This window comes from Chiloscyllium plagiosum, unplaced genomic scaffold (genome assembly GCF_037043375.1).
Source record: "Chiloscyllium plagiosum isolate Xiang-an unplaced genomic scaffold, Cpla_swu_hap1 HiC_scaffold_27, whole genome shotgun sequence".
Classification (NCBI taxonomy): domain Eukaryota; kingdom Metazoa; phylum Chordata; class Chondrichthyes; order Orectolobiformes; family Hemiscylliidae; genus Chiloscyllium; species Chiloscyllium plagiosum.
Window position 1 is genome coordinate 64,217,994 of NW_028270165.1, and position 24,761 is coordinate 64,242,754.

The 24,761-nt window shown below is 45.6% G+C and overlaps 1 protein-coding gene, 1 long non-coding RNA gene, 2 other non-coding genes and 2 pseudogenes across 4 annotated transcripts in view; 2 read left to right on the top strand and 4 right to left on the bottom strand.

Moving 5' to 3' along the window:
• Nucleotides 1–2,687, bottom strand: part of LOC148144464 (uncharacterized) — a 31,827-nt pseudogene extending 29,140 nt beyond the window's left edge.
• LOC148144460 (uncharacterized) overlaps nt 1–24,761 on the top strand; it is a 587,526-nt gene that overhangs the window by 316,461 nt on the left and 246,304 nt on the right. The gene's annotated exons all lie outside the window — the stretch shown is intronic.
• On the bottom strand, nt 2,590–2,663 carry trnan-guu (transfer RNA asparagine (anticodon GUU)). The gene has a single exon. It is a non-coding gene; the product is annotated as a tRNA-Asn (tRNA).
• On the bottom strand, nt 5,967–6,040 carry trnan-guu (transfer RNA asparagine (anticodon GUU)). Its single transcript has one exon. It is a non-coding gene; the product is annotated as a tRNA-Asn (tRNA).
• The window catches only part of LOC122545538 (uncharacterized), an 89,211-nt gene continuing 79,176 nt past the window's right edge, over nt 14,727–24,761 (top strand). Inside the window, exon 1 of the mRNA XM_087975678.1 lies at nt 14,727–15,210. Within this exon, the coding sequence (XP_087831804.1) occupies nt 14,727–15,210 (484 nt within the window). The remainder of the gene's footprint in view (nt 15,211–24,761) is intronic.
• On the bottom strand, nt 22,104–23,000 carry LOC148144469 (uncharacterized; annotated as a pseudogene).

Here is a 24,761-nt window from a genome sequence, read left to right on the forward strand (position 1 = left end):
GAAGAATCAATTGCCACTGACCAGAGTCAGTTACCAGAGGACAGGGAATGAAGTTCTTGAATGAAAAGCAGCACCTGTGCCGAATAAACACAGAGAATACTGCAGAAAGCCAACAGGTCGAGCAGCATCTGTGGAAAGGTAAACAGAGCTGACGTTGTGAGGCTGGTACGTTGTTTGTTCACAACCCGAGTTTCCTGCATGGCAATCAATTCCCAGACCTGAGAAAACTGGATTTTATCGAGACGGGTTTTGTGAAGTTTGAGCGATAATGCAGCCAAAAGGAAGTCATTTAAAATCGCCAGTGAAGAAAGCATAGTCAGCAGGTTACCACCCTGAGCGGGGGAGCCCCAAAGGATCTCTACGCCAGCACCTTAAGTGTTCGGCGACAACGACACGCCCAAAGTTGTGGTCTAAAATTTCTCATGGAATGGTTCTAACAGGAAAGGTGAGTATTGGGCTTTTCCAGTCCGCGCCATAGTTCCAACGTATTCTGTTCCCCTGGATTTGATCAGGACAGAGGAGGCTGATGGGAGATCGAACTGAACTACACACATTGATGAGGGATAGAGCGGGTGGGAAGGATCCATTCCCATGCGTAGAGAGATTAATAATCAGGGCCGAAAATAAGGAGCCACTTCAAGAAATTTGGGGTTCATTCAGCAAAGCTAATGTAGAACTGTTCACAGAAAATTGTGATGAAAGTCTCTCGAGTTATTTTGATGAGAAGTGTTGATGATGCTAATACACTCGGTAGGATGAACGTAGATTGGTAAATGTATTTGGTGACAGTTCTGTTCTAGCCCTGTGAGCTAAACCTGGATCTGAAGGAATAAAAGGGACATTAACAACATCGATCTGAAATTGGATACGTGACAAGAAACAGAGCCATCATTAACAGTTGGCTTTTGAACTGGAGAAGGTTTCTCGTGAAATTAGCTTGAGGCTTGAGGTATGCAAGGTCAAGATAATTTAGGTAAAACACGGAAACGCTATCCTCATTAGCAGACAGTGAAAGGATTACAAGACGCAAATTAAACATTTTCAACAAGTGATACAGTGGACTGGGAAGATAAGTATTATAAACTGTGAACAACAAAGTTCTTGAGCACAACACTTACATTCAAAGACGAAAACATCCAGGTCCTGATTAATCAGATTGCATTGTGGTGCTTTTCTGCAAAACATCCACTTGCAATATCCTACAAAAGAGTGACAAAACCCATCCCTGTCAGCCCAGGATCGAAAAAGGGATGAACGTTTGCTGATTTTCTGAAGATTCACAAAGCTAAGACTGGGTTTTGGTGATTGTTTCCTTTCCACTCCCAGGAGTCGCAGTGGTTGAGGCGGTGAGTTGGGGAAAGTAAAATGTGGCCGTGAGCAGCGTGTGGGGCTATTTCAGCTTCCCCTCATCTGACAGCGCTGTTTCTTGACTCTGATGTTCTCGGGGACACTTACTGACGTGAGACAGTGAAAAGATTCCCATTCCCGCAGATGGGGAATTCAAACCATATGCCGGCTTCAGGATAATAAGAAAAATTAATTGGGGTGTGTGAAGAAGCTGTGAGCTGCATTTCAAACAGGTAGGTGGAGTCAGATGCGTCATCCATTGCGCCCCGCTCCTGTGCGTATCTCACGCCACCATGCTGCAGAGTTCTGACGTTAACACGGACATGCGCAGCAATGGGAACCTTCACAAGGTGAACAACCAAAGATAATCACCGTCATGATTCCCTTCCACAGGCCCAACTTTGTGAAGCAGTATCTTTCACTGGCAAAGGAAACACCCTTGTCCTCAGGTGCCTGCTTCATTTCGATCAGGATTTCATGCCCCTCACTGTTCTAATCTCATTTCCAAACACTTTGCTCACAGCCTCAAACGAAGCTCTGCGGGTATCTGCTTGATCCACCCGAACAGGCAGTGGGTTGCAGATTCCAGACCAGCCCCAATGTGAGTGAAATACTTTTCCCCCTCCACTGATTTGAATCTTAAAGAAGAAGCCGGGGAGCAAGCTCCCTTTCTTTTCGACGACATTTGTCATTTTGTATTCGGCAGGGTTCACACCTGCGTGGGGAAACCGCAATGGATTTCAAGTCCATCGCATTCGCCACTTGGCCCACCAATACAGAACCACACTGACAGCTTCACTTCCCAGGTCTCTCTGCCTGTGGAGCTGCGAAAGAGTGAATAATCGCAGAGTTTGTTTGAATCCAATCACTTCACAGTTATTCGAAAGAGTTAAATATCTGCACACGGTGTTTGCAGATATTTAGGTGTTTCATCCCAAAAGATGAAATGAACTTTCAGTTCAAAACAAAACTAGAAATTGCAGGAGGAAATCAGCAGGTCAGGCGACATCCGTGGAAAGAGAATCAGATACAACATTTCGGAATTCTGTTTTCTCCGACAGGTACTGTCAAACCTGCCGAGTTTCTCTTTTTGTCTCGGCTTCTCCGCATCCGCAGTCCCTGACATTCGACATTAATTCAATTCAAAAACCCCTTTGTGGAGAAGATTTCCGTTTGGGGAACATTTTCCTGACCCCATCAAAAGCGCACAGCTTTGAAACCAAGAAAGAACAGCGAACACACCGCCCCTGGGTGGGCTCGAACCACCAACCTTTCAGTTAACAGCCGAACGCGCTGACCAATTGCGCCACAGAGACAGACGACAACGAGGCCTGCGCCATCGCTTAGGGGAGGCTATTAGTGAATTCATAATTCAGCCTCCACGCCTAGAATTACAATTGTCATCTATCAGTTTTACTTTTCCATAATAAAGCCTGGGAGATTTATTGTGGAGACACCGGGGACAGTCTGCAGACACATCCATGTCAGGAGGAACTAGCTTTCTTACTCCGGGGCCGTCGCCCTTCGAGCCTTTCAGTGTTTTGCCTGTTCCCGATTTCTCTCATTGGCTCGGAGGCGAGAAGGGGTTTGAATTCCTGATGTGCAGGAATGACAATTCTTTCAATGTCTCAGATCAGTTCATGTCCCGAGAACCTCAGAGTCAATCTCCCGGCCTCTTCCACAAGGGGACGCTGTCTGGACTGTCTCTACTCAGTCGGACAGTTCATCTTTCATTCTCCTCTAAATCCGCTTCCCAAAGAGTTTCAAAAGATTCACAAAGCTGGAGACTGGGATTTCTGTTTTTCCTCATGAACATTTTTCCATTTCCTAACTGACAATATTTTGCCAAAATCTCTTCCCAATTATACACATTGCGTCATGTCCAGGGATGAGGAATTTCCATTTTGGAGAGACATTCCCAAGGTTGGGAATGTTCGCTTTGGAGCAAAGAAGGTTAACTGGAGATTTCCTGGGGCTGTTGGTAATGATGGGAGAAGAAGCGGTGGGAATGGGCAGATTAATGATCAGAAGAACCAATTGCCACTGACCAGAGTCAGTTACCAGAGGACAGGGATTGAAGTTCTTGAATGAAAAGCAGCACTTGTGCCGAATAAACACAGAGAATACTGCAGAAAGCCAACAGGTCGAGCAGCATCTGTGGAAAGGTAAACAGAGCTGACGTTGTGAGGCTGGTACGTTGTTTGTTCAGAACCCGAGGTTCCTGCATGGCAATCAATTCCCAGACATGAGAAAACGTGGCTTTATTGAGCCGGGTTTTGTGAAGTTTGAGCGATAGTGCAACCAACAGGAAGTCATTTAAAATCGCCAGCGAAGAAAGCATAGTCAGCAGGTTACCAGCCTGGGCGGGGGAGCCCCAAAGCATCTCTACGCCAACACCTTAAGTGTTCGGCCACAGCTAAGCGCCCAAAGTTGTGGTCTAAAATTTCTCATGGAATGGTTCTAACAGGAAAGGTGAGTATTGGGCTTGTCCTGTCCGCGCCATAGCCCCAACGTATCCTGTTTCCCTGGATTTGATCAGGACGGAGGAGGCTGATGGGAGATCGAACTGAACTACACACATTGATGAGGGATAGAGCGGGTGGGAAGGATCCATTCCCATGCGTAGAGAGATTAATAATCAGGGCCTAAAATAAGGAGCCACTTCAAGAAATTTGGGGTTCATTCAGCAAAGCTAATGTAGAACTGTTCACAGAAAATTGTGATGAAAGTCTCTCGAATTATTTTGATGAGAAGTGTTGATGATGCTAATACAATCGGTAGGATGAACGTAGATTGGTAAATGTATTTGGTGACAGTTCTGTTCTCGCCCTGTGAGCGAAACCTGGATCTGAAGGAATAAAAGGGACATTAACAACATCGATCTGAAATTGGATACGTGACAAGAAACAGAGCCATCATTAACAGTTGGCTTTTGAACTGGAGAAGGTTTCTCGTGAAATTAGCTTGAGGCTTGAGGTATGCAAGGTCAAGATAATTTAGGTAAAACACGGAAACGCTTTCCGCATTAGCAGACAGTGAAAGGATTACAAGACGCAAATTAAACATTTTCAATAAGTGATAAGTGGACTGGGAAGATAAGTATTATAAACTATGAACAACAAAGTTCTGGAGCACAACCCTTTCATTCAAAGACCGAAAACATCCAGGACCTGATTAATCAGATTGCATTGTGGTGCTTTTCTGCAAAACATCCACTTGCAATATCCTACAAAAGAGTGACAAAACCCATCCCTGTCAGCCCAGGATAGAAAATCCGAAGGGATGAACGTTTGCTGATTTTCTGAAGATTCACAAAGCTAAGACTGGGTTTTGGTGATTGTTTCCTTTCCACTCCCAGGAGCCGCAGTGGTTGAGGCGGTGAGTTGGGGAAAGTAAAATGTGGCCGTGAGCAGCGTGTGGGGCTATTTCAGCTTCCCCTCATCTGACAGCGCTGTGACTTGACTCCGATGTTCTCAGGGACATTGACTGACGCGAGACAGTGAAAAGATTCCCATTCCCGCAGATCGGGACTTCAAACCGTATGCCGGCTTCAGGACAATGAGAAAGATTAATTAGGGTGTGTGAAGAAGCTGTGAGCTGCATTTCAAACAGGTAGGTGGAGTCAGATCCGTCATCCATTGCGCCCGGGCCCTGTGCGTATCTAACGCCACCATGCTTCAGAGTTTCTGACGTTAACACGGACATGCGCAGCAATGGGAACCTTCACAAGGTGAACAACCAAAGATAATCACCGTCACTGATTCCCTTCCACAGGCCAACTTTGTGAAGCAGTATCTTTCACTGGCAAAGGAAACACCCTTGTCCTCAGGTGCCTGCTTCATTTCGATCACGATTTCAAGCCTCTCACTGTTCTAATCTCATTACCAAACACTTGACTCAGCCTCAAAGGAAGCTCTGCGGGTATCTGCTTGTTCCACCCGAACAGGCAGTGAGTTGCAGATTCCCACCAGTCCCAATGTGAGTGAAATACCTTTCCCCCTCCACTGATTTGAATCTTAAAGAAGAAGCCGGGGAGCAAGCTCCCTTTCTTTTCGACGACATTTGTCATTTTGTAGTCGGCCGGGGTCACACCTGCGTGGGGAAACCGCAATGGATTTCAAGTCCATCGCATTAACCACTCGGCCCACGAATGCAGAACCACACTGACAGCTTCACTTCCCAGGTCTGTCTGCCTGTGGAGCTGAGAAAGAGTGAATCATCGCAGAGTTTGTTTGAATCCAATCACTTCACAGTGATTCGAAAGGGTTAAATATCTGCACACGATGTTTGCAGATATTTAGGTGTTTCATCCCAAAAGATGAAATGAACTTTCAGTTCAAAACAAAACTAGAAATTGCAGGAGAAAATCAGCAGGTCAGGCAACATCCATGGAAAGAGAATCAGATACAACATTTCAGAATTCTGTTTTCTCCGACAGGTACTGTCAAACCTGCCGAGTTTCTCTTTTTGTCGCGGCTTCTCCGCATCCGCAGTCCCTGACATTCGACATTAATTCAATTCAAAAACCCCTTTGTGGAGAAGATTTCCGTTTGGGGAACATTTTCCTGACCCCATCAAAAGCGCACAGCTTTGAAACCAAGAAAGAACAGCGAACACACCGCCCCTGGGTGGGCTCGAACCACCAACCTTTCAGTTAACAGCCGAACGCGCTGACCAATTGCGCCACAGAGACAGACGACAACGAGGCCTGCGCCATCGCTTAGGGGAGGCTATTAGTGAATTCATAATTCAGCCTCCACGCCTAGAATTACAATTGTCATCTATCAGTTTTACTTTTCCATAATAAAGCCTGGGAGATTTATTGTGGAGACACCGGGGACAGTCTGCAGACACATCCATGTCAGGAGGAACTAGCTTTCTTACTCCGGGGCCGTCGCCCTTCGAGCCTTTCAGTGTTTTGCCTGTTCCCGATTTCTCTCATTGGCTCGGAGGCGAGAAGGGGTTTGAATTCCTGATGTGCAGGAATGACAATTCTTTCAATGTCTCAGATCAGTTCATGTCCCGAGAACCTCAGAGTCAATCTCCCGGCCTCTTCCACAAGGGGACGCTGTCTGGACTGTCTCTACTCAGTCGGACAGTTCATCTTTCATTCTCCTCTAAATCCGCTTCCCAAAGAGTTTCAAAAGATTCACAAAGCTGGAGACTGGGATTTCTGTTTTGCTTCATGAACATTTTTCCATTTCCTAACTGACAATATTTTTCCAAAATCTCTTCCCAATTATACACCTTGCGTCATGTCCAGGGATGAGGAATTTCCATTTTGGAGAGACATTCCCAAGGTTGGGAATGTTCGCTTTGGAGCAAAGAAGGTTAACTGGAGATTTCCTGGGGCTGTTGGTAATGATGGGAGAAGAAGCGGTGGGAATGGGCAGATTAATGATCAGAAGAACCAATTGCCACTGACCAGAGTCAGTTACCAGAGGACAGGGATTGAAGTTCTTGAATGAAAAGCAGCACTTGTGCCGAATAAACACAGAGAATACTGCAGAAAGCCAACAGGTCGAGCAGCATCTGTGGAAAGGTAAACAGAGCTGACGTTGTGAGGCTGGTACGTTGTTTGTTCACAACCCGAGGTTCCTGCATGGCAATCAATTCCGACACACGAGAAAACGGGACTTTATTGAGACGGGTTTTGTGAAGTTTGAGCCATAATGTAACCAACAGGAAGTCATTTAAAATCGCCAGCGAAGAAAGCATAGTCAGCAGGTTACCATCTTGAGCGGGGGAGCCCCAAAGGATCTGTACGCCAACACCTTAAGTGTTCGGCCACAACTACACGCCCAAAGTTGTGGTCTAAAATTTCTCATGGAATGGTTCTAACAGGAAAGGTGAGTATTGGGCTTGTCCTGTCCGCGCCATAGCCCCAACGTATCCTGTTCCCCTGGATTTGATCAGGACAGAGGAGGCTGATGGGAGATCGAACTGAACTGCACACATTGATGAGTGATAGAGCGGGTGGGAAGGATACATTTCCATGCGTAGAGAGATTAATAATCAGGGCCGAAAATAAGGAGCCACTTAAAAAGATATGGGGTTCATTCAGCAAAAGAGAATTGTGATGAAAGTCCCTCGAATTATTTTGATGAGAAGTGTTGATGATGCTAATACAATCGGTAGGATGAACGTAGATTGGTAAATGTATTTGGTGACAGTTCTGTTCTAGCCCTGTGAGCGAAACCTGAATCTAAAGAAATAAAAAAAAGGGATATTAACAACATCGATCTGAAATTGGATACGTGACAAGAAACAGAGCCATCATTAACAGTTGGCTTTTGAAGTGGAGAAGGTTTCTCGTGAAATGAGCTTGAGGCTTGAGGTATGCAAGGTCAAGATAATTTAGGTAAAACACGGAAACGCTATCCTCATTAACAGACAGTGAAAGGATTGAAAGACGCAGCCTAAACATTTTCGATAAGTAATACAGGGGACTGGGAAGATAAGTATTATAAACTGTGAACAACAAAGTTCTTGAGCACAACACTTACATTCAAAGACCGAAAACATCCAGATCCTGATTAATCAGATTGCATTGTGGTGCTTTTGTACAAAATATCGACTTGCAATGTCCTACAAAAGAGTGACAAAACCCAATCCTGTCAGCCCAGGATAGAAAATCCGAAGGGATGAACGTTTGCTGATTTTCTGAAGATTCACAAAGGTAAGACTGGGTTTTGGTGATTGTTTCCTTTCCACTCCCACAAGCCGCAGTGGTTGGGGCGGTGAGTTGGGGAAAGTGAAATGTGCCCGTGAGCAGTGTGTGGGGCGATTTCAGCTTCCCCTCATCTGACAGCGCTGTGACTTGACTCTGATGTTCTCAGGGACATTGACTGACGCGAGACAGTGAAAAGATTCCCATTCCCGCAGATCGGGAATTCAAACCGTATGCCGGCTTCAGGACAATGAGAAAGATTAATTGTGGTGTGTGAAGAAGCTGTGAGCTGCATTTCAAACAGGTCGGTGGAGTCAGATGCGTCATCCATTGCGCCCCGCCCCTGTGCGTATCTAACGCCACCATGCTGCAGAGTTCTGACGTTAACACGGACATGCGCAGCAATGGGAACCTTCACAAGGTGAACAACCAAAGATAATCACCGTCACTGATTCCCTTCCACAGGCCCAACTTTGTGAAGCAGTATCTTTCACTGGCAAAGGAACCATCCTTGTCCTCAGGTGCCTGCTTCATTTCGATCACGATTTCAAGCCCCTCACTGTTCTAGTCTCATTTCCAAACACTTTGCTCATTGTTTCAAAATAAACTCTGCGGGTATCTGCTTGTTCCACCCGAAGAGGCAGTGGGTTGCAGATTCCCACCAGTCCCAATGTGAGTGAAATACTTTTCCCCCTCCACTGATTTGAATCTTAAAGAAGAAGCCGGGGAGCAAGCTCCCTTTCTTTTCGACGACATTTGTCATTTTGTACTCGGCAGGGTTCACACCTGCGTGGGGAAACCGCAATGGATTTCAAGTCCATCGCATTCGCCACTCGGCCCACCAATACAGAACCACACTGACAGCTTCACTTCCCAGGTCTGTCTGCCTGTGGAGCTGAGAAAGAGTGAATCATCGCAGAGTTTGTTTGAATCCAATCACTTTACAGTGATTCGAATGGGTTAAATATCTGCACACGGTGTTTGCAGATATTTAGGTGTTTCATCCCAAAAGATGAAATGAACTTTCAGTTCAAAACAAAACTAGAAATTGCAGGAGGAAATCAGCAGGTCAGGCAACATCCGTGGAAAGAGAATCAGATACAACATTTCAGAATTCTGTTTTCTCCGACAGGTCCTGTCAAACCTGGCGAGTTTCTCTTTTTGTCTCGGCTTCTCCGCATCCGCAGTCCCTGACATTCGACATTAATTCAATTCAGAAATCCCTTTGTGGAGAAAATTTCCGTTTGGGGACATTTTCCTGACCCCATTAAAAGCGGACGGCTTTGAAGCGAGGGAAGAACAGAGAACACACCACCCCTGGGTGGGCTCGAACCACCCACCTTTTGGTTAACAGCCGAACGCGCTGACCAATTGCGCCACAGAGACAGGCGTTGGCGTGGTCTGCGCCATCGCTTAGGGGAGGCTATTAGTGAATTCATAATTCAGCCTCCCCGCCTAGAATTACAATTGTTGTCTCCCGCGCAGTCTTGCGAGAGATCCTGGCTTTCTTAACTTGACTTGTGCAAAATGCCCGATTAAACTTCACAAAAAGAACCTTCGTTAAACGAGGCTGGGCTCCCTGGAGTAAGAATGGGACAGGAAGTGAAATGATTGGAGATAGCATTGAACAGTTTGACGTGTTTACTTCCCTAATTTTCTTATCCCTGTGCCAATTGGCACGTGGCTTGGGCAGTAATGTTATTACACACACTGGACCAGTGGGATTTGAACCTGAGCCTTAGGGCTCTATGGGAGACTACAGCTGCACCACAAAAAAAACTGTAGTAAATAGGTCCTCTTCTGTTGAATGAGAGGAAACAGTTTCCTCCTCAACATGAGACACGACCACTGTACCCTCCGTGTCCATTACAATAAATTGAGCCGCCTCCTGTTGAATGAATGAATGGGAACCCCTCTCTGAGCTCCAAGAAGCGGGGGGCCCGGCTGGAGGCTGGATTTGCTCAAGGCTTGTATCTATTAACTTTTTAAAATGGTACCTACTGTATGGGAGTATGGTTTACACTAAAACCGGAGGGTCATGTCAGAGTGTTTGTTTATATTTAGCAGTTGTTGTTGGTAAAATACACTCCCTGGAGGAGCACCTTCTATGATGCTGCATTTCTTGCCTTCTGCCCTTCCCCGATTTGTTATCTCTCATCTCGATTTTACATTTTCAGTCAAATTTAATTTCACATTCATCAGCCTTGGTATTCACTGTGTATTATTGATTAATCTGTTGGATTGTTGTAAAACAAAATTAATGGTGTAATTTCATTTATGTTGTCTGAGTTTGACATTGAATGTGCAGGTGTGAATGCCAGTAAGTTGTAAAAATAAATCAAGAATTGTGCTTTTTAAACAAAAAGACGAGTTCAATGGTATTACTGGCATTGTCTCCTTTGAGGATGATGATTATAGTCTGACCAACAAACCATTTCATGCAGTCACCCAGTTTAATTAAAGTCTTTTGGAAAATAATTCTGGCAGGCAAAGATTTATACAACCCAAAATACAGTTGGTTATCATGTGTATTCTTATCTTTTAAGCCATAACAGATGGCATCGCGTGGCGATTTGAGACTGAAACTTCGCTGGAAAGAATGGAGATTGATGAGGGAAGTCAAAATGGCAGAGTCTCGGGCCACAATCTATCAGTCTGGCTTGATTGCATGAGCGGTGGTTCTTCAAAAGCACCTTCCAAGTCATGACCTCAACCACCAAGAACAAACAAGTGTGAACACAGGATTCCGACTGCAAGATATATCGCATTGTTTCTTTGTTATTGACCAAAATGCTGGAACTCACTCCTGAACATTGTTGCAGTCTATAACATGTTTGTGAAGCAATTTAAGAGGCAGTTCAGCACCACCTTTCCAAGGTCAGTTTGGGAAGAGTTGTTGGCACAGCCAATGATATTCACATCTCATGAAATAGTAAGCAAAGAGCCCACGGTGTTGGGAGGCTGTATGTTAGCATGGATAGAGGATTGGCTAACTACCACAGTTGTGGTAAGGGGCATGTTCAGGATGACAACTTGTAACTAGTGGTGTACCACAGGGATCAGCGCTGAGGCCAACATTATTTACAATATATATACGAATTACTTGGATAAGTAAAGTGAAGGTACTATTGCTAAATTTGCAGAAGAGACAGTTGATGTGAAAGCAGGTGGTGAGGATGACATTAGATATCTGGAGAGGGATATAGACAGGTTAAGCAAATGAGCGAAAGCTTGGTAGATGGGGAAATGAGGTAATGCAGTTTGTCAGGAGGTGAAGAACTGAATATTAAATGGAGAAAGCTTTAGAATACAGGGATTTGGAATCACATCCACGAATCTCTTCATCCAATTTCAGTGAGTAATAGGGAGGCAAATGGGAGGTTGGCCTTTTCAATAGAGTAGAAATGTAGGGAGGTTATAGTGAACCAATGTAAGGCATTAGTCAGGCCACAACTGAATACTGCGAACAGTTTAGGGCCCTTTACCTGAGGAAAGATATATTGGCATTGGAGGCAGTCAAGAGAAGGTTGGCCATGATGATACCAGGATGAAAAAAATGTCTTATGAGGAGAACTGAATAGGTTGGGCCTGTGCTTATTAGAAGTTAGAAGAATTAGAGGTAACCTTATTGTCACGGACAAGATTCTGAGGAGATTTGACAGGCGAGACGTGGAAAAGTGGGACCAGAAGAAGTAACCTCCAAATAAGAGATTGCATGTTTAGGACAGATAGGAATTTCTCCTGAGGGCAGTAAATCTGTGGAACTTGATACTATAGAGGGCTGTTGAGCCTGGGTTGTTACGTGCATTCAAGGCTGAGATAGTTTTTTTTTTAAATCAGTACGTGAGTTGAGGATTATGGGGAAATGGCAGCAAAATGGAGTAAATGTTTCCCAGAATAATCGTGATCTGAATAAATGGCAGAGTCAACTCAATGGGCTGAATTGAATAGTAAATAGTAAGGAGGAGAAGAATACAACTGGCAATTACAGACCAGTCAGTGTTGGGAAGCCTAGAGATTGTAGGGAGTTGGTGGCATTTGGGAATTGTTCCTGGATTTAACATCTGGAGTTTCAATTTGATGCTGCTATGGCCCCGAGGCAATTTGAAATCAATTTATGTATCTAGAATATAAACTTATCGCTGCTTTGGTGATCTTATCAATTGTCATAAGTACCTATCTTGTTCACTAATAACCTTTTTTTAAGGAAGGAAATCTTCAGTCCTTTCCCAGTTTGGTGAACGTGTCACTCTTGATCCAAAGTCACGTGGTTGACTCTTAACTGCTCTCTGAATTGGCACTTGGTTATTTTTTGGGAGACCAAGTGCCACGTTCCATGAATGAATAAAGAAAATTATTCAGGACAAGATTGTCAATGTCACTGTCAGTGAAGGGAAGAGTGTGATCTAGTGATACTGGTTAAGTAGGAGAAAGTGAGGTCTGCAGATGCTGGAGATCAAAGTTGAAACTTTATTGCTGGAACAGCACAGCAGGTCAGGCAGCATCCAGGGAACAGGAGATTCGACGTTTCGGGCACAGGCCCTTCTTCAGGAAGGGCTCATTCCTGAAGAAGGGCCTGTGCCCGAAACGTCGAATCTCCTGTTCCCTGGATGCTGCCTGACCTGCTGTGCTGTTCCAGCAATAAAGTTTCAATACTGGTTAAGTAGCCCAGAGATCTCGGTCTTCTGAGAACAAAAATTAAAATCCCATCATGGATGCTAGTGGACTTTATTTTCAATGAATAAAAAGATCTGGAAGTGAGAGTTTGTCTCTGTACTGGCAACCAGAAAACCATTATTGGCTAAGACAATGAATTGCTGATGTTGGAGATCAGCAACAAAAGGCACAATTGCTGGGGAAATGCAGCAGGTCTGGCAGCATCTGTGTAAAGAAAACAGTTAATGAGGGATGGGGAGCAAATGTTGGACGTGCAAGCAACAATCCCATCCCTCAAAATATTTTCTTATATATTATAAAGCATAGGTTAATGAAGGACAACCAAAACAAACTGCTCTGGGAAAGTCATACCCAACTAACCTGATTTGCTTGTAGTTATAAATATTGTTTTAAATTCCTCTTCAGAGAGGACATTGGTTCCATCATTATTGCAATACTGCATGCAATTCTGTGCTTTCTGCTGCAGGAAGGGTGTTGTGAAACTTGAAAGGGTTCAGAAAACATTTACAAGGATGCTGCCAGGTTGGAGGGTTTGAGCTACAGGAAGAGGCTGAATAGACTGGAGCTATTTTCCCTGGAGCTTTGGAGGCTGAGGGGTGACATTAAAGACATTTATAAAATCATGAGAGGCATGGGTAGGGTAAATAGGCAAGGTCTTTTCCCTTGGGTGGGGGAGTCCAAAATTAGAGGGCATAGGTTTAAGGTTAATGGCAAATGGAGTTTAATATAGATAAGTGTGAGGTCTTACGTTATGTATAGTCAAATCAAGGTAGGAATTTCATGGTGAATGGTAGGACCTTAAGGAGTGTAGTGGAACAGAGGGATCTTGGAGTACATGTTCACAGTTCTCTGAAAGTGGAGTCACAGGTAGAACGTTTTTGGCACACTGGCCTTCATCAGTCATGGCATTCAGTATAAAATACCGAATTAGAGTCCAGATAAGCACCAAATAATAACACATACCAACAAGCACCAAATCAGTTTCATATGCAGTATTTCAAACCAAGAGATGTAGGGGTGCAGGCTCATAGCTCCTAGAAAGTGGAGTCATGGGTAGACAGGGCAGTGAAGAAGACTTTCGGCACGCTTGCTTTCATCAGTCAGAGCACTGAGTACAGGAGTTAGGATGAATTGATGCAGCTGTCACAGATTCCACACAACAACAACAAGACGTGACCCTGCCCTCCCCTGACTGACCATGTCTTTGCATATCAGGGGGAAGACACCCCTTTAATTGTGATGATCAGAAAACATTCCATCCTTCCAAAAAAGGGCTGTGTTCACAAATATTTTGACAGAGGAAGGAAGTTGCAGTCTGGGTGAAGGTCAATCTTCATTCAGAGAGGGAGAGGAAGAGCAGCAGCAGCTTCAGAAGTTTATGGTCCAAATTCTGAAAGGTCCTTGTCTGATTTGCAGTTGTTTCTGGGCTTCTAATATCGTACTGCAGCATATTGTAGATCTTCAGTAAGAGTGTCAATACTGCACTACAGAAGTCCATTCAGCAACTTGAGTCCATGTGAACTCGTCGTGGAGGTATGCAGTCTGCCCCATAACCCTGTTGGTTTACAGTTACATATAGATCGACACAAAGATCTTTGGGATTAAGAGAGGAAAGAATGTTCCAATGTAACTAGAATTACGTTCAGATTTTCTCTCATGGACTGACTGTGATGACCTTTGCAATCTCTTCACAGGAATATTACAAGAGAAGAATTTGGCGGCAGAAATCTCAGACCAAACATCACATCAAAGTCTGACAGTCACTTGTTTCACGAGGACGTGGATATTGATGGCCTTGAAAACAAAGGGGAGAAGGTCTGTCTGCTTCGTTAGGTTTTAAACGTCAGTGTGACTGGAAACTCAGAGTCTCACATACCCTCACACCAGAGTAGTGACTGGAACAAGCTTTACAGACTGAATGAGAGTGTTCCAATTATCAGCGGGTTCACCAGTAACACCACACACATGCTGTAAGCGTGAGTGAATTTTCAACTGACTGTTATGGTCTGATACAGACGAGGGGACCTGCACCATGGAGAAACCGTGGAAATGTGGGGAGTGTGGGAATCGTTTCTCTTCGCCATCTGTGCTGGAGATTCATTGGCGTTTGCGCACCGGGCAGCGGCTGTTCACCTGCACTCAGTGCAGGAAAGGCTTCACTCAGTTACACCACCTCCTGGCCCACCAGAGCGTCCACACCAGCAAGAACCCGTTCATCTGCCCCGTGTGTGGGCAGGACTTCACTCAGTCACACCACCTGCTGCCGCACCAGCGGATGCACACCGGGGAGAAACCGTTTTCCTGCTCCTTGTGCGGGAAGGGCTACACCCAGTCGTATCACCTGTTGCTCAGCTTCCACGTCCACACCGGGGAGAAGCCGTTCACCTGTCCCATGTGGAGCAATGATTTCTGTGATTCCTCCACCCTGCGCAAATACCAGCGCATCCACACCAAGGAGCGGCCGTTCACCTGTCCAGTGTGTGGGAAGGGCTTCACCCAGTCGTGCAACTTGTGGAGACACCAGCAACTTCACAAGTGAGATGGCGCAGGGATTCAGGTTGGACTCTGCTGTTACCGCTGCTGAGAGTCACATCTTGAACCCCGTTTAGTGGGTGAAGTGGGAGGGGTAAGGGGTTCCTTTATGCTGAATGGCCGCTCTCTCACCCACTTTACTTCCAGTGGGGGCTGATGCTCTCTGAGCCTGGGATTGCACCTTCCCTATGGAAACAGTCCAGAAGCGGCTGAAGTGCAGGTAGATCTGAAATAGATACATTTGTCTCTGTCCCATTGAGTCTCCAGCACAGTCGATCCAATTGGCCTCTGTCAGTGTTTATGCTCCACCTGAGCCTCCACTCACCCCTTCATCAGCATACAGGTATCCCCTGCTTTTTGAAAGTTCACTTTACCCCCATCCCCTCCTCGCCCAAGCCTGTGCCAATTCTTAATCCGAACTGAGACCTGCTATTTATTGCCGATGCATGGTTTCTGTCCCTGTATTCATCTCCCATTCATGTGTCTATCCAGATACACCTTCAGTGTTGCTAAGGTGCCTCGTACCACTACATCCACTGGAAGTGCATTCCAGGCATCCACCATCCAACTGTATGAAAAATCTTCCCTTTCAATTCTCCCCCAGACTGTCCCCCTCTCGCCTTGAACTTGTGCCCTCTTTTAGTTGACTTTTCCACCCTGGGGTGGGGGTGGGGGGTGGGGGAGCAGCCTCTGACTATGTAACAGACTATCTGGCCCAACACCAAACATTCAAAGAATAATCCACACAGACCCATTTCCCTATCTCTATTACTCGACATTTATCCCTGACTAATGTACCTAACTTTCACGTACCTGAACACTGTGGGGCAATTTAAACACGGACAATCCAACTTAACCTTCGAATTCCTGGGCATTGGGGTAATTTATCATAGCCACTCCACCCTAACCTACACATTTGGATTGTGAGAGGAAACCGGAGGAAACCCATATCGACACAGGGAGAATGTGCAAACTCCACACAGACAGTCACCTGGGACTGAAATCGAACCAGTTTCCCTGGCGCTGTGAGGCATCAGTGCTAATGATTGAGCCACCACGCCGCCCCCGTCCAGTCAATCTGTGTGTCTCATCATTTTGTTGAGGTCATCTCTCTGCCCCATCTTTACAGTGAAAATAATCCAGGTTTATCCCATTCTCTTCTCATAATGAGACCTCCAGACCAGGCAGTGTCCTAGTGAACCTTCTCTATACCCTCTCCCAGAGCATCCATGTCCTTCTGGTAGTGTAGGGACCAGAACTGCACGCAATATTCTGAATGTGACCGGAATAAATAGCTGTAACATAACTCGCCAACTCTTACACTCAAGGCAAACGTGCTGTGTGCCTTCTTGATCACCTTACCCGCCTGTATTGCCACTTTTGGAGATGTATATGGCCAGATCCCTCTGTATGCCAGTGCTTCTATGTGGTCTGAAATTTATCGTACAATTCTTGTATTTCCTATGTATCTGTATCCAGCTTCACTTTAATTGTGTTCCCCTCTTTATCTCTTTTCCCCCATTCTCACCCCTCCACACATCAGCATATCATAAGATTATAGGAGCAGAAATTATGCCATTCAGCCCATTGAGTCTGCTCCACCATTCAATCATGGCTGATAAGTTTCTCAACCCCATTCTCTCCGTTACCTTTGATCCTCTTGATACTCAAGAACCTAGTTATCCCCATCTTAAATATATTCAACGATCTGGCCTTCACAGCCTTCTGGGGCAGTGAATTCCATAGATACACCACTCTCTGTCTGAAGAAGTTCTCCTTATCTCCGGTCCAAAAGGTCTTCCCTTTACTTGAAGGCTGAGCCCTCGGGTCCTCTTTCTCCTACCAATGGAAACATTTTCCCAACATCCACTCTGTCTAAGCTGTTCAGTATGCTGTAGGTTTCAATTAGTTCCCTTGTCATCTTCTAAACTCCATTGAGCACAGACCCAGAGTCCTCAAATGATCTTCATATGTTAAGCTTTTCAATCCTGGGACCTTTCTCATCAACCTCCTCTGAACATGTTCCACGGTCAGTACATCCTTCCTGAGATATGGAGCCCACAACTGTGTACAGTACTCCAATTGTGGCCTGACTGGAACCTGAAAGAACCTCAGAAGTACATCCCTGCTTTTATATTCAAGTCCTGTGAAAATAAATGCCATTGTTGCATTTGCCTTCCTAACTACTGACTCAACCTGTAAGTTTACCTTGAGAGAATCCTGGGCTAGAAGTCCCAAGTCTCTTTGCTCTTCGCATTTCTGAATTTGCTCCCCATAATCCTTCTGTTCCAGGGTAGCACCAGAGACTTCCAGACACACTGATTTGTATTCCGGGATATCCAGAGATCTCAAGAACTGCCAGTATCTCAGGAGGAATCGTTATTCTGGGAGGACGCAGAGAGGAGCGTGGTGTGCACCTGTAAACTCCAGAACTTCCCAAACTTCACGAATCAACAAGAACTTTTTCTGGACCAAGAAACGAAAGCACCGACGAGAAACTGTGACACTACAGGAAGTGAAATTAGGCCATTCAGCCCATTGAGTCTGCTCCAACATTCACTCATTCTTGAGTATCAAGGGGCTCAAAGGTTACAGGGAGAATGGGGTTAAGAAACATATCAGCCATGATTGAATGGCAGAGCAGATTCAATACGATAAATGGCTTAATTTCTGCTAGTTAACATCCATGGAAAGAAGGAGGCAACACAATAAGTTGTTTATTGGGACAGGCAAGATAATGTTGTTTAATAATAGTGTGACAAAAGGACAATTAATTCTGCCTGTAGAAGGAAAGCCCTGACATAGAGGGGTTAATTGCAGGGCAGGCTGTTTCAAACAGACAGCTAACCCTCAAGGATAAGAAGGTAAGCTACAGACCTGAGGTCTCCAGCAATGTGAGGTGATGTTAGAGTCTTAAAAACAAGTCACACCACAGGTTGGAAATTGAGGAAACGCCACCAAAATTCAACTCCAGAATGATGCAGCCGCAGCACTGCTTAGAAGAATAATACTGCATCAAACTCCTGGACACTTCCAGAGATGGGCACCGTCGGTGGAAACCCAGTTAAATTCAGCCATCAACCGGGTGATAGCCAAGTTTGGGGGGGGGGGGGCGGGGGTGAAGCTGAATGAACTTGAGGGGTTTTATTTGTGGTTGCTCCATGCAATAAAGTGCAAATCATTGTTTCAGCAGTTGATTCTCTGTGCGGTTTCTGAGTCAGAAGCCAAATTAAGGTGATTCACCCACAACCAAGAGGCTGGGATTAATATTGACTCCATTGCATTCAAGAGAATGTCATCAATACTTTTATAAAGCGAAGGCTGAACCCACCTCCCCCACTCACCAAGATCTCAAACTGAAATGTCCAAAGCGTGGCACGTTGCCCTTTAATCTGTAAAGTCAGTGTGATAAGTGGTGTAACCTGCTGTAGTGTTAAAAGTAAATCCCTGACACTTTAAAATCGACAATCAGCAATTTATTTAGCCAACTCTCACGGTGAACAAATGAACAAAACTACTAACAAACTGAATAAATCCGTCCTAACTACTGAGTATTCTGGAATAAATCAAGATTCTTCTGGTATGCTGTTCCAATCAATACATGTCCCACTCAGATAACACAAAATAGAATTTAATCTCTCAGATTACAACCAGGTTATGTGTCTTCCGGAATATTATGTGCCATCTTCTATCGGGGATGCCTCCTCCGATTCCTCTGTCAGGAATGTCCTTCTCTGTTTTTCTAAATGATGCTTTCTCTAATACACAGATGACTGAGAGCGCCAATTCTTTATGATAGGATTGGTCCTGTTGTCAAAACTTTACGATTTAAATTTAATACGTTTTTGGTAGCCAATGGGGCTGATTTAAATGGATTGGTGAAATTGAAAACCGTTTTCTTGTCCTGCAAACTGTACAGCCTTTTGTTACAAATGTTTCAGTTCAAGTGCTTTTTGTTGTGATCATGTTGCTCCTTTAAGATTACGTTGTTGGTTTATTTTCAGGAGGGGTTGTAAAAGGCTTCCCATTTGTGTAGGATTAAGGCTTTTGCTAATGGTTAACAATCCGGGAAAAGGGTTTGACTTTTTCTTTCCTGAACCACTTCTACAATGAAAGGGCAGTTGTCCCATTCTTTTCCCCTGGTTTTGGTTTTATCAAGCAGTCTGTCTGAAGCTGCTGCATGAAGAGATGTTTCCTGATTCAACAGATGTGTCTGGCTGACTCTAAAGCTTCAGGGAAAATAGTACCAGCGTATTCAGCCTCTCCCTGTAGCTCAAACCTTGCAACCCTGGCAACATCATTCCAAACCTTTTCTGAACCCTTTCAAGTTTCACAATGTCTTAAAAAGACGTCAACTTTGCTCGAATAATGTGGGAGCATTTTCTGCATGACGCGTTGTTTCTGAAAGAGCCCTCCCCTGTGCTGTGACAGAGCTGCAGTGACTTTCAAATGATTGATAACAGCATTTGTCAGGCTAAGATTCATTGGGAGAAGCTTCTCAATCACATCTGTAAATGGAGAAAGTGTTTTTAATAATGAGACAAGAATAAAGGCTGCATTAATCTTTTGTTCTGAAGATTTACTCATACATCTCAAAACAGAGCATATGAACCCGGTCACAAGAAGTCTACGGGAATATAAGACACCACGGCCTATTTCCTGACCAGGACCGACTTTACACAGAAAACATGGACATTTTAAATGAATGGGGTGCCATTCGTTTTAAAATCAGGTGAACGTAAGAGGCAAAGCATTGGCTTAGAAATGAGAGATCCTTGACACACACACAGCCAAAAACATCACTGCCATTATTATCAAATTAGAATTTAGGCTGGATAGGCTGGGATGTTTTTCCACTGGAGCAGAGGAAGTTGAGAGGCAATATTTTCAAACCATGAGGGGTAGATTTGGGTTAATGGTAACTCACTCTTCCCTAGGGGGAGGATTTCAAGACCAAGGACGCGTTTTTGTGGTGAGAGGAGAAAGATGGAAGAAAAGATGTGGGGCAAAATATTTACAGAGTGTAGTTCGCCTGGGGAAACAGCTGCCAGTGGAAGTGGTTGAAGCAGGTACATTAACAATATTGAAAAGGCATTTCAACAAATACATGGATAGGAAAGCTTTAGAAGGATATGGGCCAAGTGAAGGGAAATGAGGTTAGTGTTGACAAACATTTTGGTCAGCATGGACCAGTTTGGGCTGAAGGGCCTGTCTCTGTGCTATACTACTCTATGACTGGCGTCTCTTTGTAACTCTGACAGTGTTGAGTTTCCACAGGAACCAGGAAAAAGTGAGGACTGCAAATGCTGAAGATCAGAGTTGAGAGTGTGGCGTTGGAAAAGCACGGCAGGTCAGGCAGCACCCGAGGAGCAGGAGAATCGATGTTTCAGGCATAAGGTCATCCAGATGAATATCTCACTAAATCATGCTGAATAAAATCTGATCTCATTCGTCAACTCTGATGTGGAGGTGCTGGGGGTGGACAGGTCAGAAGTCACACAACACCAGGTGAGAATCCCAATAGATTGATTTGAACTCATGAGCTTTCGAAGCACTGTTCCTTCATCAGGTGAAGTGATGAAGGAGCAGCACTGATGAAGGAGCAATGCTCCCAAAGCTTGGGATTTCAAATAAACCTGTTGGACTGTAACCTGGTGTTGTGTGACCTCTGACTTCTTGAACTGCGCATTCGTGTTGAACTTGATGGGATACTTTATCCAACTCGGCGTAGTTAACTCATATCGCTTGTAGGGGTTCATTTGAAACCTTTCAGGAGGTGAATTCAACAAGATTGAATTATTCAAAGTTACTCAATTCTAAACTTACATCAGGACCAGTAGTCATAGAGAGGTACAGCGCGGAAACAGATCCTTCAGTCCAACTCATCCACGCTGACCAGATATTCTAAATTAATCTAGTCCCATTTGCCAGCACTTGGCCCAAATCCCTCTAACCCTTTCTATTCATGTCCCCAACCAAATGTCTTTTAAATTCTACCAGCCTCCTCCACTTCCTCTGGCAGCTTGTTCCATGCACGCACCACACTCTGCATGAAAAGCTTTCCCTTTAGGTCCCTTTTAAATCTTTCCCCTCTCACTCTAAACCTATGCCCTCTAGTTCTAACAATATCCTGATAAATGATTTCTGATGGAGATGTCAACGTTTCGGGTAGAACCCTTCTTCAGTCCTGAGGGATAATACCTGAAATGCTGACTTCTCCACCTCCTGATCGGCCTGCCTTGTTGTACCCAGCCTCCTGCTTGTCTATTTTAGATTCCAGCATCTGCAGTTTTTTTTATTTTGTCTCTAACAAATGGTGGAGCAGATTTGAAGGGTCAAAATATCCTAACTTCTGCTCCAATGGTCTTGTGGTCTTAGGTTTGTCCGGGTCCTGGGCTTAATGAGCAGCAGCGCCCACTGGAAGCAATGTTCACAGAATCATAGAATCACTACAGTGTGGAAACAGGTCCTTCTGACCAACAAGTTCAGGGCGACCCTTTGAAGAGTAACTCACCCAGATACATTCTCCTACCCTATCACTCTGCACTTACCCCTAACTAATGCACCACACTTACACATTCCTGAACACTATGGGACTATTTAGCTTGGCCAATTCGCCCAAACGTGTGCACGTTTGGACTTGGGGAAGACACTGGAACACGCAGAGGAAACCCACGCAGACACAGGGGGGAATTACATGCAAACTCCACACAGACAGTCACCCTGAGGATGGAATCAAATCTGGGTCCCTGGCGCTATGAGGCAGCAGTGCTAACCACTGAGCCACCACCCCCCATCCCCCCCCACTCCCCCAGTAGAAAACAAAAAAAGCCTACCAACTCTCCCACTAACCCCACTGTCAGAAAGGGCAGGAGGTTCAGTCCTGGGGGTGACCCTCAGCAACGTTACCGGCAGAATCTGATTGTTAGGAGCATTGGTGCCTCCGCTGGTGCTTGTTCAAGCTGCAGGACATTGTGAACCTCTGCCCACACTCGGGGCAGGCAAACAGCCTCTCCCCAGTGTGGACCCGCTGGTGCGTCAGTAGAGTGGAGGAGACAGCAAAGCCCTTCCCGCACTCGAGGCAGGTGAATGGCCTCTCCCCAGTGTGGACTCACAGGTGTGTCAGCAGGTGGGAGGCCTGGGTAAAGCCCTTCCCGCACACAGAGCAGCTGAAGGGCCTTTCCCCAGTGTGGACCCGCTGGTGCTTCAGCAGGTCGGAAGAGCGTGTAAAGCACTTCCCGCAGACAGAGCAGGTGAACGGCCTCTCGCCGGTGTGGACCCGCCGGTGGGCCAGCAGGTCAGAGGAATCGCTGAAGGCCTTCCCACATTTGGGGCAGGGGAAGGGCTTCTCATCGGTGTGAACCCGCCGGTGAATCACGAGGTGGGAGGAGCGAGTGAACACCTTCCCACAATCGGGGCAGCGGAAGGGACTCTCCCCTGTCTGCACCCGCTAGTGCCTCTTAAGGGCAGAGGAATCGTTGAATGCCTTCCCACACTTGAGGCAGCTGAAGGGCCACTCCCCTGTGTGAACCCGCAAGTGCCTTAGCCGGGCGGAGGAATCGCTGAAGCTCTTCCTGCACTCAGGGCAGCTGAAGGGCCTCTCCCCTGTGTGCACCCGCCGGTGCCTCAGCAGGACAGAGGAATCACTGAAGGCTTTCCCACACTCAGGACAGGAGAATGGCTTCTCCCTGGTGTGACTGTGCCGATGTGTCTCCAGGGCAGACGGGACACGGAAGCCTTTCCCGCAGTCGCCACACTTCCATGGTTTCTCCATGGCCGAAGCTACAGTTGCACACAAACGCGTGTATGTCCCCTCCCTGCCTTGAATTCCTCTTTCCAGGCCAGATAATTGTTTCAGGCTCCACACTCAGTGCGTTGCTGCAACAGTCGGGTCTCTCTTCCAGTCCCACTGATGCTGAAAACTTACTGAAACAGGAACCAATTGGATCACAGTTGAAAATTGTTACAGTCCTGATGGATTGAGTGACTCACAAATGCTGGAGAATCAGAGTCAAAAACTGCGGGTCAGGCAGCATCCGAGGAGCAGGAGAGTCAATGGTTCAGGCATAAGCCTTTCATCTGTTGATTTTGAAACTTCATCTTCAAATCAAATACTCTGAAAAGAGATTACAAAAGTCATCACTGTCAGTCCAGGGTAGAAATTCAGAACAAGCAATTCTACTTTCAGCAGAACATTCTTTTCTTTTGTTATTCCACAAAACTGAAAGCACCATTCCACTCTCTCTCTCTCTCTCGCTCCCTCCCTCTGTCCTCACTCCATTCTAATTCTCCTGAAAGTGCTGATTCAGGATCTGACAGGGACAGAAGAGCAAAACAGTCACAACTGACATCTCTCTGAATTTTGGATACCTGCACCTGAAAATTAATATCTTCCACGACATTGGGATACTTTTGAGAGAGAGCAGGTCTGATTTTTGGAAGCAAAATATAGTATTTAAATTCAGGATGAATTTACAATGCAGCTTCTTGACAACCAATCAGACACAAAATAGTTAACGAGCCCGCACAGGGGTGTGGGAGTTATGGAGTGAGACATCAAGGCTATGACACCAGAGAGAAATTGAACAGACTGGCGTGGCAAACCAGAGTCATCTAGATATACAGCACAGAAACAGGTCCTTTGGTCCACTGGTCTATGCTGACCAGATATCCTCACTGAATCTGGTCTCATTTGCCAGCATTTGGCCCATATCCCTCTAAACCCTTCCTATTCATAAACCGATCCAGATGCCTTTTAAATGGGTCATAATTATACCAGCATCTACTACTTCCTCTGGCAGCTCTTTCCTGACATGTTCTGCATGAATTGCCCTTTTAAATCCCTTGCCCCCCACTCCGCCTCCCCGGGCCACCTCACCCTACTCCTATTACTCTCTGGTTCTACACTCCCAGAGAAAAGACCTTGTCTATTTACCCTATCGATGCCTCTCTTGATTTTATAAACAATGGAAGCATCAACGGCTCAGGGCAGGGATGGGGGCGGGTGGGGGGGGGGGGGGTGGGGGGGTGGGGGGGAGGAAGCCGAATGTGCCGGAGCCAACGCGGAAGAAGAGGACATAAAACCTTGAAGCTGCAATGAGGAATACTGCATGTGCTGTACTTGTACCTGTTGCTTTTACTTGTGGGAATCAATGCATTTAAAAAAAAACAAACAAGATATCTATCCCTCCCCATTCCCAATCTCCCAATGCTGTCCTGGACACAGAGTGAGAGAATTGGGAGCAGGAGTTGGCCATTTGAGCCTGCACCAAAACTGAACACATCATAACTGAATATGAATATACCTACAGCCAGGTGGATAGACAGGGATTTCTTTCACTGGAGCAGAGGAGATTGAGAGGTGACCTTATAGAGGATTATAATATCATGAAGGGTACAGATGAGGTGAAAGGCAGGTGTCCTTTCCCTAGAGTGGGGCTTTCAAGATTAGGCAGCAAATTTTGAAGGGGAGAGGAGAAAGATTTTAAAAAGACATGAAGAGCTCCACTTTTTTCTCACAGAGAGTGGTTTGTGT